General features: G+C 43.6%; 2 protein-coding genes across 5 annotated transcripts in view; both read left to right on the top strand.

Annotated features, from left to right (window-relative positions):
* LOC117354644 (oocyte zinc finger protein XlCOF6-like) overlaps positions 1-4,941 on the top strand; it is a 34,432-nt gene extending 29,491 nt beyond the window's left edge. For 3 of the 4 annotated variants that reach the window (XM_033932472.1, XM_033932475.1, XM_033932473.1), the window contains one exon: positions 2,468-4,941. In XM_033932472.1, coding sequence (XP_033788363.1) covers positions 2,468-4,428 — 1,961 coding nt within the window. In that variant the 3' untranslated portion in view covers positions 4,429-4,941. The remainder of the gene's footprint in view (positions 1-2,467) is intronic. The other variant, XM_033932474.1, reaches the window with a different exon arrangement.
* Positions 4,942-14,398: 9,457 nt separating this feature from the next.
* The window catches only part of LOC117355015 (zinc finger protein 585A-like), a 48,946-nt gene continuing 48,709 nt past the window's right edge, over positions 14,399-14,635 (top strand). Inside the window, exon 1 of the mRNA XM_033932963.1 lies at positions 14,399-14,497. Coding sequence (XP_033788854.1) covers positions 14,447-14,497 — 51 coding nt within the window. The 5' untranslated portion in view covers positions 14,399-14,446. The remainder of the gene's footprint in view (positions 14,498-14,635) is intronic.

The following is a 14,635-nucleotide window of genomic DNA, read 5'->3' on the forward strand; positions in this document are numbered from 1 at the left end:
AAGGTGAGGAGAAGGGAGAGAGCTGGCTAAACACTAGGATCGATTGGGCAGGTGGGTGTGTGCTGCGGGGACCGCGCGATCCTTTATGCCTCACTGCGGGGACAAGACCATTCACCGCCCCACGGGCGGTGAATGGCCTTGTCCCTGTCGCTGCAGCGACTGCTAGTTTTCGTTCCCCGTTTCGGCGGGTGACCCGCGGCTAAAATGCGGTGGCCGCGGGTAAACCGCCACCGTGTCATTCTCTATCAGGGATCACTGCACAGGTGATAGGCCTGAGGGGCCGCCGCGGGAGTGGACCGCTGGGCGGGATGGACCTCTGGTCTGACCCAGCGGAGGCAAATTCTTATAATAATAATGATAATAATAATAACAGTTTATATACCGCAATACCGTTAAGTTCTATGCGGTTTACAGAAGATTAGTGGGGTACAAGTTGAGTTGATGTACAAGTTGAGTTAACTTAAGGGATGTGGGAACAATGGGGAGAAAGGGCAAGAGAGGGGAAGGAGGGAAGTGGGTCAGCTGTCTAGGTATTTCAGGAATAGGTGAGTTTTGAGGCGTTTCCTGAATACCTCATAAGTGGTGGGCAATAGGAGTTGTTCTAGGTCTTTACCCCATAGAGAAGCCTGATGTGAGAGAAGATGCTCATGGTGTTTTTTTAGTTTGCATCCTCTAATCGGGGGAGAAAATAAGTGCGAGTGGGAGCTTCTCTTGTGTTTGTTGGCTGAGAAGGAGAATAGGTCAGTGATGTATTTAGGGGTTAGACCGTAGAAAACTTTAAAACAGAGGCAGGCGAACTTAAACTTTACACGAGCTTCCATCGGCAACCAGTGTAGCTGTTTGAAGTATGGCGTCACGTGATCGAACTTCTTTAGACCTTTATGTTCTTATATTCTAAGGAATGAGCTAGTGGAATGATGTTTTCCCGCAATAACACTTTCAAATGTGGTAGTTAAACAGACTGTATTCCACCATACAATGAATTCCACTTTGGATAAGTCCTTCCAGCAATGCAAAATGTTTTTAATAGCCAAAAACAGTAAAATGTTGAGCAAACAAGCATTTGGTTCAGAGAGGGAATGTGTAAAGCCCTGTTGTTCAAGAACAATCATTTTGAGATGTAAAGGTCTGCGAATCTTTCAAATGGAAGAGATGGTGTTCCAAACCTTCTCCTAGTACACCATAACGTGTGAGCATTGATATATGGTATGAGGCAATGTACCCACTGATTACCCACAGGACCAGCATTGAATTTAGCAAGCTTCTGTGGGGTCCAGTGAGACCGATGTAAAAGAAAATATATCGATTGAAGTACTGGAGCCACTCGATTAGACTTAAATACTCTGGTCCACACTTCCTGCCAAACCTCATCTTCTGCAGAAATATCTAGGTCAGGGTGCCAAACCCTCATCAGCTGTGATATAGACACAGAAGACGCCTGTCGCAGTAATGTGTACCATTTAGAGCAGGGACCTGAGAGTCCCTCCTTGAGGGCTGAATCCAGTCGGGTTTTCAGGATTTCTCCAATGAATATGCATTGAAAGCAGTGCATGCACATAGATCTCATGCATATTCATTGGGGAAATCCTGAAAATCCGACTGGATTGCGGCCCTCAAGGTGGGACTTTGAGACCCCTGATTTAGAAGCAACACCTTTGAGAGAGGTAATAGTAGTCATTTGCAGAAGGAGATCAGGTGTGGACTTTAATTTTTGAAGATCTGGATACGATGCGCAAACGCAATGTTTTCATTGAAGCCATCTAAAATATTGGCTGGCTGGTAAACTATATTTATCACGGACTTCATCAAAAGTCAGCCGTCTATTATGATTAAGGAAGTTTTGCAAAGCACATCTCTCACATTTTTGCCACATAGACCAGTTCAAGGTAGCGTTTTGGATTTTAAAGGTGTCATTATTCCATAAAGAGATCCGAGAGGTGTCCTTCCATTTGATCTTCATTACGCTATCGAAGTACAACATTCATTGAGTTAAGAATGCGATTAGATTGTTGTTTTGGAGGAGAAGACATTGTCAAGGTTAAGGGCAAGAGTGTTGGTACCAGGTAAACTTTTCTCCAGAGAAAGTCACGAATGGGGATCAGACATAGTTTTATTAAGAATTCATAAAGCGCCCTGATGCATTATAAATGCCAGGTGATATTTTTAAAAAATCCGGAAAGTTGACTCCACCTTTCATCTTATCTTTTTAAGTTTATGCATTGCTTTGTGTTTTCTTTAATTTTGTGGTTACCATTATGTATTATTAAGGTTATATTGTGTGTTTATGAAAAATGGATGGAAGAAATTGCGTTAGAATTAGTACTAGTATTGTGGGGGTGGGGTCTGGGGTGGAGCTTGGGCGGGGGTACTCAGTTGGTATTTGTTAGGCTTAAGGGGCACTTGGCTTGAAGAAGTTGAGAAACACTGTTCTAACACATGATTAATACCTTCTGTTTATATCCACCAGATCATGAGATCACACAAGAAAGGAAGAGAGAAGGAGAACATTCCATAGAAAGAGAAGAAATCCAAAGACAGTCAGAAAATGTCTGTGAGAATATTTCCCAGGGAACTAAGAGGATTCACACAGAGAACTTTAAGAAGAAATCAAAGGAACAGAGAAACCCAGCAGGAGACTCAAGGGATGGAGTCACTAAGTGTGAGAGAAATGACAGGGAGCTCAGTAGCATCCCAGAGGGCCAAAGACCAGTCCGAATTAATAATAGTGATAAAGTGGCTTCTGACTTCCACCATGGCAAGAAGAAGGGGAAAAAACACCAAAAAGAATTTGCATCTACGAGGAGCATCAATTTTATTAGTCCTAAAGGTAATAAGAGCATCCCCTTGTTCTCAGAACTCCAAAAGCCCAAAAGGAATCATAAAAATGAAAACCCAATTACATCCACTGAACATAATAAATGCTTATCTCAACTTTCAAATCTAAAAAGACACAAAATGTTTCATACTGGATACAAACCATATACATGTAGTCAGTGTAATAAAAGATTCAACCGGCTTTCATATCTAAGAATTCACCAGAGGAGCCACAAGGGAGATAAACCATTTACATGTACTGAGTGTAATAAAAGTTTCACTGATAGATCAGGACTAAAAAGACACCAAATGATCCACACAGGGAACAAACCATTTACATGTACTGAGTGTAATAAAAGCTTCACTCACTCTTCACATCTAAAGACTCATCAGAGGATCCACACAGGGTACAAACCATTTACATGTACTGAGTGTAATAAAAGCTTCACTCAGGTTTCAGATCTAAAGACTCATCAGAGGATCCACACAGGGTACAAACCATTTACATGTACTGAGTGTAATAAAAGCTTCACTAAACTTTCACATCTAAAGACTCATCAGAGGATCCACACAGGGTACAAACTATTTACATGTACTGAGTGTAATAAAAGCTTCACTCAGGCTTCACATCTAAAAAGTCATCAGAGGTTCCACACAGGGTGTAAACCGTTTACATGTACTGAGTGTAATAAAAACTTCACTGATAGATCAGGACTAAAAAGACACCTAATGATCCACATAGGGAACAAACCGTTTAGTTGTACTGAGTGTAATAAAAGCTTCAGTCATCTTTCATATCTAAAAAAACATCAAATGATCCACATAGGATACAAACCATTTAAATGTACTGAGTGTAATAAAAGCTTCCCTTATGTTTCAAGTCTAGAAAGACACCAAATGATCCACACAGGAAACAAACCATTTACATGTACTGAATGTAATAAAAGCTTCACTCAGCTTTCAAATCTAAAAAGTCATCAGAGGATCCACGTGGGAGATAAGCCATACACATGTACTGAGTGTAATAAAAACTTCACTGATAGATCAGGACTAAAAAAACACGAAATGATCCACACAGGGAACAGACCATTTACATGTACTGAGTGTAATAAAAGTTTCACTAAGCCTTCTATACTAAAAGTTCACCAGAGGATCCATGTGGGAGATAAGCCATACACATGTACTGAGTGTAATAAAAGCTTCACTCAGCTTTCAACACTAAAAGATCACCAGAGGATCCACGTGGGAGATAAGCCATACAAATGTACTGAGTGTAATAAAAGTTTCACTAAGCCTTCTATACTAAAAGTTCACCAGAGGATCCATGTGGGAGATAAGCCATACACATGTACTGAGTGTAATAAAAGCTTCACTCAGCTTTCAACACTAAAAGATCACCAGAGGATCCATGTGGGAGATAAGCCATACAAATGTACTGAGTGTAATAAAAGTTTCACTAAGCCTTCAATACTAAAAGATCACCAGAGGATCCATGTGGGAGATAAGCCATACACATGTACTGAGTGTAATAAAAGCTTCCCTTATGTTTCAAGTCTAAAAAGACACCAGAAGATCCACACAGGAGACAAATCGTTTACACTCACTGAGGGCTAAATTCTATTTCCAGTGCGATAGGTGAGGCATCCTAGACATGTGGGGTGTTTCCCACTAGCCATATGCCATTTGCAGAAGGAGGCCACTCCATATTTTTACTGTTACTCTCTTCTACTTCTGCACGCATGTCTGAAGGAGTGTTTTTGTTTTGCCTTTTATCTTATTTTATTCAGAGATTGTCCCTTTTAGGGAGAATTTCTTATTCTCAGAGCAATTTTTCAGCTCTGCTTGCGTTGAGAACACTCTTTCATTGGGTGGAATGTCACCGCCAGGCGCTCTCGGCAGCACATGTGCCGGGAGTCGATGTTCAAGTTGGCTTTCTCAGCAGGAAGGCCCTGGAACCAGACAAGTGCTAAGATCCCAGCTTCGCTTCAGCCTTTACTGAAACCTGCTGGCTGGTCCTCAACAGATCGTGTCCGTCAAGGTGATCAATGATGCGGTCCTTTATCAGCGCCTCTACCATCTTTCCCGGTACCGAGGTCAGACTCGCCAGTCTGTAGTTTCCCGGATCTTCCCCCGAACCTTTTTTGAAGATCAGCGTAATATTTTCCACCTTCCAGTCTTCTGGAATCTTTCCCGATTTGATCGACAGATTGGCTATTAGTGTAACCAAGGTTATAAAAAATATTTCTGTAGCTTTAAGAATTCAGAGCTGTACATGTCACTTGAGGAATTCTGGACAGCACAGCTCTCTCTCCAGGAAATCAGAAGTGGCTAGTATTCTAAATTGCCAAGGAGAGCAGTTGAGTTTGGGTGGGTTTTCTCTGTAGACAGCTGTGTGTTGGAAGTTGTCTGTGTTTTTGAAGGTAAATTTTGAATTTATTGAAGAACAGTAATAATTTAGTTTTGGTTACAATACTGTATCCTGTTTGGAGTAATTTGTGTAGTAATAATAGTATTTCTGAAACATTTATTCAATGTTTGGGGTTTTTTCCCCCCACGTTTTAACCTTGGTGATATGCACTTGTGTTTTGGGGTTATAAGAGGTTTATTGAAATATTAGTTAATTGTGGGTGGGTATAGTTTAGGGCTATCTCAATTATCTATTCTTTTATATAATTAGTTTAAAGTGGAATCTTGGGGAGTAGTTAGGGTTTTCCTTTATATATTTGTTAATAGATAGAGTAGTATGGATCAGCAATGACATGTATATCCTGGACATATGGATGATTCAACTGGACTCTACAGACCTAGATTTTCACTTGTGTATGCTGGACACTACAGACATAAAGGCCCAGCCTGTACCTTGCTGTCTGTAAACATTCAGCTTTGCAATGCTAACAATGATGTTCTTGTTTCCCTGCTGGGAGGATATCCCTTCAAGGTTATGCTGAACTGTTATCACTGCTGTATGACTTCATAGACTTCATATGCCAGACACCCTGGAGCTCTGCTCATGTGGGTGTAACGAGATGAAAGAACTTGGTACCAAACCATGGGTTTCCTGTCTCCCAACCAAGCTATGGGAACCAGACAGCTTGATTGTGGAAAGGCCATCTCGTTGCCAACTTTTCATCTTACAAGGACACCAGCTCGAACACCTCTAATTAGCAGCTGCATGTCTACGTGCTGAAAGAAGGAAGTTCAGCAACAGTTCTCTGTTTCTGTAAGGCCCCCCTTTTACTGGGGGGGGGGTGTGGAGGTGAGAGAGAGGCGTGGACGAAAGGGAGGAGTTAGTTATACAATATTTTTTGTACCAATAGCGAATTACATAACCAGAATTCGGGGATGGACTTTCTTGGGACAAAGGAAGAATTGCTCTGTATAAAAAACACGTGCATTCTAGAAAAAGCCAGAGAGATTCACTTACTTATGCTACGGGGAACTGCTAGCCCCCTGCTAAGCATATGAGTGCAAATTCTTCTCTCCATTGCATATTCTGAACTGACAATATATTTTTTTTCCAATATGTCTTTGCTGCTGTAATACTGTAAGTTTTTTTCTACTAACAATAAACAAATATTGTCTGTTTTGGAAGATACAATGCCGTCTAGTAGTTATTCCAATGAGGTAAACAAAGCAGCCTTTTACTTCAACAAGAACTGCAATCAAACGCTAGCCCAAGCAAGAAAGAAAGAAGAAGAGAAAAATAAACACCTGTTTGCCTGAAGTCATCTGTCCTGGACCGGTGTGTGATTGGACATTAAGAAAAAAAAACTTCTCCTGAGCTACAGTTGTGGTAACTGCAATATATTGTTAATTTTAAATGCATATTAAATTTATTTTATTTGAAATATTTGAGTGAAAGAAATTTTTTATGCAGCTTTGGCTATTTCCTGAGTAACTGGAAATTGCCTGGGTTACATTAGCTGAAGCAGTTCAGCTATAGTCCCTTTCAGTTCCTTGTTAACCCTCGGATGGATGCCATCCGGTCCTGGGGATTTATTGCTCTTAAGCTTATCAATCTGCTTGCATACCTCTTCTAGACTGACTGTCAACCCTGACAGTTTCCCATCTTAGTTTCCAGTATATAGCCTGATGGGTTTTGGTATAGAAACATAGAATATGATGGCAGAAGAGGGCCGGCGGCCCAACAAGTCTGCCCACTCAAGAACCCTCCCTCCCTAGTGTACCCATCTTTTATGCATAACTCTGTAGCACCCCCACCTGTTTGTCCCATTGACTTTTGAAGTCGAGTATGCTACTAGCCTCGACCACCTGGCGTGGAAGTTTATTCCATCGATCAATCACCCGTTCGGTGAAGAAGTATTTCATGGTGTCACCATGAAATCTTCCCCCCCCTTAATTTTTAGCGGATGCCCTCTTGTTCCCGTGGGACCCGTAAGAAAAAATAATTCTTCCTCCACTTCAATGCGACCCATGATGTATTTGAATGTATCTATCATGTCCCCTCTTTCTCTGCGCTCCTCGAGAGAATATAGGCGCAGTCTGGTCAGACGTTCTTCATATGTGATGTATTTAAGTCCTGAGATCATCCTAGTGGCCATTCTCTGGATCGACTCCATTCTCTTCACATCTTTTTGATAATGTGGCCTCCAAAACTGGACACAGTACTCCAGGTGAGGTCTCACCATGGATCTGTATAATGGTAGTATGACTTCAGGCTTTCGGCTGATAAAGCTCCTTCTGATGCAACCCAGCATTTGTCTAGCCTTTGCTGAAGCTTTCTCCACCTGATTGGCAGCTTTCATATCTTCTCGGATGAGAACTCCCAAGACCCTTTCTGCAGTGGTTCTCGCTAAGTTTTCACCGTTCAAGGTGTATGTTCTGCATAGGTTTCTGCTTCCAAGGTGCATTACTTTACATTTTTTGGCATTAAAGTTTAGTTGCCAAGAACTGGACCATTGTTCCAACAATAGCAGGTCCTTCTCCATAGTGCTGGGCCCGGTTGCTCTGCCCACAATGTTGCATAGGTATGCTGTGTATATCCTCTTCAGTAAATACAGACGCAAAAAATGTGTTCAGTTTGTCTGCGATTTCTTTGTCCTCCTTTAGCACTCCCTTTATTCCATGGTCATCCAACAGTCACACCGCTTCCCTCACGGAAAACATGATTGACAGTTTTTCTGCAAGCAAGATTTAAGACCCTAGCGTTCAGGACCACTAGACACATTGCACTAGAACAGGGGGAAGTAATTCCAGTCCTCGAGAGCTGGAGCCAGGTCAGGTTTTCAGGATATCTACAATAAATATGCATGAGATAGATTTGCATCTCAAGGAGGCTGTGCATGCAAATCCATCTCATACATATTCATTGTGGATATCCTGAAAACCTGACCTGGCTCCGGCTCTCGAGGATCGGAATTGCGTACCCCTGTACTAGAATAAGGTTACCAGATGTCTGGGAAAACCCCGACATATCCTCGTTTTAGAACCCTGTCCAGGTGCCCAGCGTGATTTCCAAACCTCGGTACTTTGTCTGGGTTTTGGAAGTTCCCAAGCTCAGAGCCGCGTCCAGATGCTCTCTACCCATGCGCGGACCTCAACACGATGATGTGTATTGAAATGATTGCGTTGACATTGTGCATGTGCAGAGGCCCCAGACGCGAACAAGTTTTGTGGGGGTGGGGCTACGGGTGGAATGGGGTGTAGGGTTGCGGCACAGCTGGGGCAGAATGGGGTGGGCCCAGGTGTCCTTTTTTTTTTAAAAGAGAAAATCTGGCAACCCTACACTAGAACAAAGCAGGCGGGGGGGGGGGGGGGAGTGAGGGGTCTGCTGCAGGCTTAGAAACTGGCAGAAAATGCAAGAACATCTGATGGTGGGAAGAGCTGGGAGGGTGGCCCTGACTGAGCCCATGTAGCAGAAGCAGAGAGAGGCAGCATGTCCATGTGTGTGAAGAGCAAGAGTGTCTCAGAGCCCCAGTTCACTTGCTGAGGGGCCGATTTAACAAGCAAAGGCCAAGGATCCCCTAGATAAATATAAAAGACGTCTCTTATTAATTATGACTAGTATAGCTAAGGAATATCCAACAGTTGTGCTGAGAAGATTGTAGACTACGCAGAGGCTTATACAATACAGTTGCCAAAGTCACAGGACCATAAGAACATAAGCAATGCCTCCACTGGGTCAGACCCGAGGTCCATCGTGCCCAGCAGTCCGCTCACGCGGCGGCCCAACAGGTCCAGGACCTGTGCAGTAGCCCTCTATCTATACCCCTCTATCCCTTTTTCCAGCAGGAAATTGTCCAATCTTTTCTTGAACTCCAGTACCGTACTCTGTCAAAATTAAAACAAATTAAACACTGAATCTTGAAGCTGATGCGCAACTCAGTTGGTAACCAATGCAATTTTTCCATGTAATATGAACACTTTTAGAAACATTTCCAGAGCTGTTTTATCCCGATTAATCTTGTAGCCAGGGTTACAGTAACAAAGGTGATAATGTCATCTGCAAATATTAATCCTATACAGTGGACTCCTTTAGATATTTGAAAAACTTGGAACGCCCTCTCCCAAAAGCAAAGAAAAATGAGGCAAAATAAAATGTTTGGAGCATTTCATCGGAGTGAAATGAAACCAATAAGCTCACGTTCAGTTTGTGGAGCTAATTATCTTGAGATATTTAGGTACACTTTGGGGGGGGGGTTTCCGTACAGATTTGAAATAGAACTTTAGTCATACTTCATGAAGAAAATTAACGGCTGTGATGTGAGGAATAAGATTTGTATCCAGTTAACAAATTATGTTCACTGTATGTAAATTCAGTAGGCATTAAGCCTAATTAAGATTCCACTGAGTCCTCTTTAGAGATTTCTTATTAATTAAGAGAGTGGGCAAGTGTAGCATAAACTAATGTAGCTTTCTTGATTGCTTGTAACATAGTAGATGACGGCAGATAAAGACCCGAATGGTCCATCCAGTCTGCCCAATCTGATTCAATTTAAATTATTTTATTTATTTATTTTTTTTCTTCTTAGCTATTTCTGGGCAAGAATCCAAAGCTTTACCCGGTACTGTGCTTGGGTTCCAACTGCCGAAATCTCTGTTAAGACTTACTCCAGCCCATCTACACCCTCCCAGCCATTGAAGCCCTCCCCTGCCCATCCTCCTCCAAACGGCCATACACAGACGCAGACCGTACAAGTCTGCCCAGTAACTGGCCTAGTTCAATCTTTACTATTATTTTCTGATTCTAAATCTTCTGTGTTCATCCCAGGCTTCTTTGAACTCAGTCACAGTTTTACTCTCCACCACCTCTCTCGGGAGCGCATTCCAGGCATCCACCACCCTCTCCGTAAAGTAGAATTTCCTAACATTGCCCCTGAATCTACCACCCCTCAACCTCAAATGATGTCCTCTGGTTTTACCATTTTCCTTTCTCTGGAAAAGATTTTGTTCTGGATAAATAGATATCATAATATTTTAAATTCCTCATCCCTTTGTTACTGGACTAAAAACTGAAGGAAGAAATTGAGATATTTTTCTGCTGAAAGACAGCTTGGCTGTGTTCCTAGGGAATGTGTAGCAATCCAGTTTTTGGAGGGAGACTTTCACGTCCCTTTTCCAGTCCATTCTAGCACTTGCGCCGTTAGTGGAGGATCGAAAAAGCAAGACCAGAAATATTACAATGCCCTGGCATATTCCCCAATAACTGTCTCATTTTAAACGAAGCCCCCCAGAACCCGGGAAATAAGTACCGTATCTGACTGTAGGCCACGTTAATAGCCTTCAAGTTGGAGATGTGGTGATCCATTAGTAGTGGGTTGTGCTCCTGAGTTTGCCCCTGAAGAAGGTCATGAAACGGGGTCCTCTGTAGGGCACTCAGCCAAGGCACCCCTTTCATAAGACATGGACAGTTGCATGCATCGCTAGGTAAGTTTATCGGATTTCTTTTGATTTTGAATTTTGATGGGAACTTATCTCTTGACATAATTATGGGAATAAGTGATACTGATTTTTTTTTAATCTTTATTGATTTTCAAACTTCGACAGTGCAATACAATTAATTGAACATAAAATACTGCATAAAACGCACTATTAACGACACAAGTAAAACATAAAACAATCATTTTCTCCCATCCTCCTCCCAATTATTAATACAATAAGACATATGATGTGATTACATCATACTAGGAGTCACGCTTGACAAACATCTATCCCTAGAAAATCACACCGACCTCATTGTCAAGAAAGGCCTTTCAGCACTCTGGAAACTCCGTACCATAAAGAAATACTTCGATGACACTGCATTTCGACTATTAGTTCAATCCTCTATCCTCAGCATACTGGATTATTGCAATATCATTTACCTAAGCTCCACAAAGAAAATCACCAGAAGACTAAAACTGATTCAAAACACAGCTGTCCGCCTCATTTTCGGCCTGAACAAATGGGAACACATCACCCCCTTCTACCACCAACTGCACTGGCTACCCTTCGAATCCCGAGTCCTCTTCAAGTTCGCCTGCATCTGTTACAAGACAGTATTTGGTCTCTCACCAAAATACCTCTCCCCACATTTCAATATGTATTGCACCAACAAGAAATCCCGCAGAATCCAGTTGTTTACCTTCCCCTCCATAAAATCATGCCAGCTCAAAAGATTCATCGACAAAACCTTCGCCTTCCAGGCGGCCAAGCTGAACCCTTGGCTAGCCCAAATGATGCTAGAGGCCCCGACCTACCTAGATTTCAGAAAACTTCTCAAAACACACCTCTTCCGCGAACAAGACCCTTAGTCCTTACTCCCCGCATACACTCCAACCCCCCCACCCCCACCTCCCTCTCCCCCCCTCTTCTGGTTTCCCACTCCCTCCATTTTATCCTCTAACCCAACTACGATAAACCTGTGCCTCCTTCCGCGCTACCTGCAATTCCGATAAAATTTTTGTAAATCCGGGTTCAGACCGGATCCTAATGTAACGAATGTAAACCGCCTAGAACTCTTTGGGTATGGCAGGATATAAGAACCTAATAATAATAATAATAATAATAATAATTAAGTAATTGACATTCTCAAAATACATGGATTTACTAAGGGGAGATCCTGCCAATCCAACCTGATCAGCTTCTTTGACTGGGCGACGAGGAAGCTGGATGTTGGGGAGTCCCTGGATATCGTATACCTGGACTTCAGTAAAGCATTCGATAGCATACCACACCGCAGGTTGCTGAGCAAGATGAGTTCTATAGGATTGGGCGACACATTGACGAAATGGGTTGGGAACTGGCTTGGAGGTAGGCTTCAGAGGGTAGTGGTGAACGGCACCCCCTCCGAAATGACGGAGGTAATCAGTGGAGTGCCGCAGGGCTCGGTCTTGGGCCCGATCCTATTCAACATCTTTATAAGAGACTTGGCTGAAGGGCTGCGAGGTAAAATAACATTATTCGCCGATGACGCCAAACTAAGCAATGTAGTGGGCAAACGCACAACAGACATAAATTCAATGTCCGATAACATGATGCACGACCTACTCCTACTGGAGCGATGGTCTAGGTCCTGGCAACTCAGCTTCAGTGCCAAAAAATGCAAAGTCATGCACCTGGGCAGCCAAAATCCATGCAAGACTTACACCCTTAATGGTGAGATCCTATTTAGAACTGAAGCAGAACGAGACTTAGGGGTGATCGTCAGTGAGGACATGAAGGCTGCCAATCAAGTGGAGCAAGCTTCCTCCAAAGCAAGGCAAATCATAGGTTGCATACGCAGGAGTTTCGTCAGCCGTAAGCCTGAAGTCATTATGCCATTGTATAGATCCATGGTGAGGCCCCACCTGGAATACTGTGTGCAATTCTGGAGGCCGCATTACCGTAAGGATGTACTGAGACTCGAGTCGGTCCAGAGAATGGCCACCTGGATGGTCTCGGGACTTAAGGATCTCCTGTACGAGGAACGGCTGGATAAGTTACAGCTATACTCACTCGAGGAACGCAGAGAGAGGGGGACATGATCGAGACATTCAAGTATCTCACGGGCCGCATCAAGGTGGAAGAAGATATCTTCTTTTTCAAGGGTCCCGCGGCAACAAGGGGGCATCAGTGGAAAATCAGGGGCGGGAAACTGCACAGGGACACCAGGAAATTCTTTTTCATTGAAAGGGTGGTAGATCGCTGGAATAGTCTTCCACTTCAGGTTATTGAGGCCAGCAGCGTACCTGATTTTAAGGCCAAATGGGATAGACACGTGACATGGGATCTATTCACAGAGAAAGGTAGGGGAGGGTCATTGGGGTGGGCAGACTAGATGGGCCGTGGCCCTTATCTGCCGTCTATTTCTAGGTTTCTATGTTACAGGGTGCTAGACCCATGTTGTGGGGGAGCTGGAGTTGGAAAGGAAGGGAGAGAGATGTTGGGCCTGCAGGGAGAGGAAAGGGAAGGGAAAGAGAAGATACTGAACCAAAGGGATGAACTACTGAAGCCAGCAAAGGGAGGGAGAAAATACACTATTTTTCTATGTAGCATTCGGTAATAATGTGGCTTGTTCAGTTTTCTCAGTGGAGGGGATATTGGTGGCTCACCGTGACCCTGGGCAAGTCACTTAATCCTCCTGTCCCCATTCCCTTGTTGATCCTTGTTCTGTATTATGTGAGACTTAGAAAATGACAATTGAACAGAATAGTTTCTTTTTATAATTTAATAAGTTCAATATAAAATCATAACTAGTCAAGGCTTGTGCAGATGGGATCAGACAGTTTGCAAGGACAGAGGCTGAGCTCTCAGGGACAGGGACACATTTTTCTGCATATCATTCTCTAACTGTAACAACCTCCCAGTCTTGGTTCTCCCTGTGCAGGATCCCTTGTTGGCAGCTGCCCCAGTGTTTGTTGGGGGGAATTTCCTCCCTCAGGATTAGAAAGGAATTAGGGAGGAGCCGAGAAGGCTGTTGATGTCACAAGGGAGAGGGCGGAACTTCACAATGAACGTTCTGCGCCTTGTAGTGCTGATTGGTCAGAAAGGTTCCTGGGGCGGGAATAGGAGTGGGAGGTTACTCCCCCTAGCATGGAGAAGGCAGAAAGGAGGAGGAGTTTCAGCTCCATCTGGTTCTCATTATTTAGAATTTCTGTGGGAGCGGGAAAAAGTGATGGGCTGAACTTTCTGCTTAACAAAGGAAAGAGTCGTCCATCTTCTGCTGGAGTCTCAAGTGCACAGTTTCTTCTCACTCCAAGAACCAACCTGGTCTAGAGGAAGAGCCCCAAATGTCCAAATGGCTGCAGGAGCTTCTGCTCAGGTAGGAGCTCCCCCTCCCCCACTTTTCCTGGCAGGGATGGGGGAGGGGACTTGGAATGCCACCACCACACTCCAAGGGACTTAGGCTGGGAATCACTTAAAACTTTTTTTTGTTAGTTTATAGCCCTGCGAGCCTGTGGTTTTAAACCGCTTTAAAACCGCGGGTTAAAACCACGGACTTGCAGGGCAGGGCAGAAGAGCTTCAGGGAAGGGCAGGAGAACGGCGATGCAGCAGGAGAGATTCGGTGAAGATCGAGGCAGAGCAGACAGCAGGGCTTCCAGTCGGAAATAGGTTTTCGACTGGTCCCCCATCAGTCGCTTCTTCAGGTGATCGGCCAGCCCAGTCGGATTGGAAATTTAGTGTTGTGAATCGTGTCCCAGCCTACTTTGCATGTGTTTCACCTCATTTGCATGCACGGATTCGAAGCATATCGCAGGAGAGGTAAGTGAATCAAGCCGGAGGGAAATTTGATAGTAAAGGGGTCTCAAACCGATCGGTTTGCTTTGTGAATCTTAGTTTGGAGCTGGGGCAATGGACGATTAAGGAGCAGCCCTGGGCTTCCATTCAGCCTCTCCTCAC

The sequence above is a fragment of the Geotrypetes seraphini genome, chromosome 2 (assembly GCF_902459505.1).
Source record: "Geotrypetes seraphini chromosome 2, aGeoSer1.1, whole genome shotgun sequence".
Lineage (NCBI taxonomy): Eukaryota > Metazoa > Chordata > Amphibia > Gymnophiona > Dermophiidae > Geotrypetes > Geotrypetes seraphini.